Source organism: Olea europaea, unplaced genomic scaffold, assembly GCF_002742605.1.
Source record: "Olea europaea var. sylvestris unplaced genomic scaffold, O_europaea_v1 scaffold4265, whole genome shotgun sequence".
In the NCBI taxonomy this organism is placed as follows: domain Eukaryota; kingdom Viridiplantae; phylum Streptophyta; class Magnoliopsida; order Lamiales; family Oleaceae; genus Olea; species Olea europaea.
The window spans coordinates 22,357-24,216 of NW_019262517.1; the positions used below are offsets into that span (position 1 = coordinate 22,357).

General features: G+C 35.8%; 1 protein-coding gene across 1 annotated transcript; it reads left to right on the forward strand.

Moving 5' to 3' along the window:
- Nucleotides 1-10: 10 nt before the first annotated feature.
- On the forward strand, nucleotides 11-1,330 carry LOC111387808 (lysine histidine transporter 1-like). The gene is made up of 5 exons (XM_023012397.1): nucleotides 11-425; nucleotides 504-609; nucleotides 685-776; nucleotides 859-927; nucleotides 1,018-1,330. Exons 1-5 carry the CDS (start codon nucleotides 84-86, stop codon nucleotides 1,114-1,116), a joined length of 708 nt encoding a protein of 235 aa, XP_022868165.1. The 5' UTR covers nucleotides 11-83; the 3' UTR covers nucleotides 1,117-1,330.
- The last annotated feature ends 530 nt before the right edge of the window (nucleotides 1,331-1,860 follow it).

Genomic DNA, 1,860 nt, shown 5'->3' on the forward strand with positions numbered 1-1,860 from the left:
CATCCTTACGTGCTTATGTTTTACTATGAAGTTATTCTACCATTGCTTGGGGGGCTTCAGTTGACAAGGGAGTGCAGAAAGACATGCAATATGGATACAAAGCTACAACTACAGCAGGAACTGTTTTCAACTTCTTCAGTGCATTGGGCGATGTAGCTTTTGCTTATGCTGGTCATAATGTGGTTTTGGAAATTCAATCTACAATACCTTCTACACCAGAGAAGCCTTCTAAGGTACCTATGTGGAGGGGAGTGATTGTTGCTTATGTAGTCGTTGCATTGTGCTACTTCCCTGTGGCTCTTATTGGGTATTGGATGTTCGGTAATAAAGTCGACGACAACATTCTCATCACATTAGAGAAACCCATATGGCTCATTGCCATGGCTAACATGTTTGTTGTGGTACACGTTATTGGGAGTTATCAGGTGAATTGAATTCTCTCCTCCAAATTTGTTCATCTAAGATAGAAAAAGTAGATAACCTTTTATTCTTTTTTCATGCAGATCTATGCAATGCCAGTTTTTGACATGATAGAAACTGTGCTTTATAAGAAACTAAAATTCAGGCCAAGTTGGTACGTACGCTTTGTTTCAAGGAATATCTATGTGGGTATGTAAACCAAACTTTGTCTGATTTGTAATTCTGTACTTCTACAGCAGGTTCATTCATTTTCTTTTATTACAGGATTTACAATGTTTGTTGCCATTAGCTTCCCCTTCTTTGGTGGGCTTCTAGGATTTTTCGGTGGCTTTGCTTTTGCGCCAACAACATACTTTGTAAGCAATTTTTTCAGCACCTATTATACTTATTCTTCAATTTGGAAAAAGGGATAACATTCACTATAATACATCCCTTCAGCTGCCCTGTATCATGTGGCTAGCCATCTACAAACCAAGGAAATTCAGCCTATCTTGGTGGACTAACTGGGTATGAACTTCTGTTTCCGCTTTCCTTTAATTCTACTGTTGGGGTCTAAAAACTGATCGGTTTCAATTTTTCTCATTATATTAATTTCAGATTTGCATCATTCTCGGTATTCTGTTGATGATTGTAGCACCTATTGGAGCCCTAAGGCAGATTATACTTCAAGCCAAAGACTACGATTTCTACTCTTAAACATCTTCTCATAGAGAGTTGTACAAGTTCTCTAAACATATGTCAAAGAGGATGTGTCTGTTCTTCTCCATAATACTGTTATTGATGCGTGTTTGCTCAATTATTCAATTAACGAGTCTGGATGTATCAACTTCGAATGAAAAATGAATTTTAGCCATGAAATTAAGATAATCTAGTTGTTCTTCACACTTTTTTAAACTTCTATTTCCGCATTTATTGTGTATAAAAATGTCTTTTTGACTTTCTTTTATTTAATCATTTGGTGAATAAGATGCATTATTCATCTTCTCAAATATCAGTTCGTCAGCAATTCGTATATATTGCATTTATCCAAGCTAAGCACAGAATATTGTAGACAATCAAGGAACAAGAATGTCAAACAACCCATAAAGAAAGAATGCAGAAATGGTACGTGTCATTTCAATTACATACAACAAGAATAAAGACACCCGAAAGAATAATAATATTTAGACACATTCAGGAATAAAAAGTTTACCAGATAGTTACAGCGTACCTTGAAAATGTGTAGAGTACTTTGTTCCTTTCCCTATTTTTTGTCATTTCAATGTCAGCACATATCTGTATGAAGACAATCCCAATGAGATGTCTTGAAACATGACGATAAGACCTATAAACAACTCAAATACCATCTTGTCTTAGAGTCTTTCAGCAAAGATGTTGATAAGGACATCTTTTTCTTATTTTGGGCTATACTACTTTGCGTTTGTATTGATGGGCCTGACC

Bases quoted from the DNA above. Each gene is read 5' to 3' on its own strand.
- LOC111387808 (XM_023012397.1), top strand. From the start codon at position 84: ATGCAATATGGATACAAAGCTACAACTACAGCAGGAACTGTTTTCAAC. The intron at 610-684 runs GTATGTAAACCA...CTTTTATTACAG, and splicing joins TTCAAGGAATATCTATGTGG to GATTTACAATGTTTGTTGCC. The intron at 928-1,017 runs GTATGAACTTCT...TATTAATTTCAG, and splicing joins TATCTTGGTGGACTAACTGG to ATTTGCATCATTCTCGGTAT.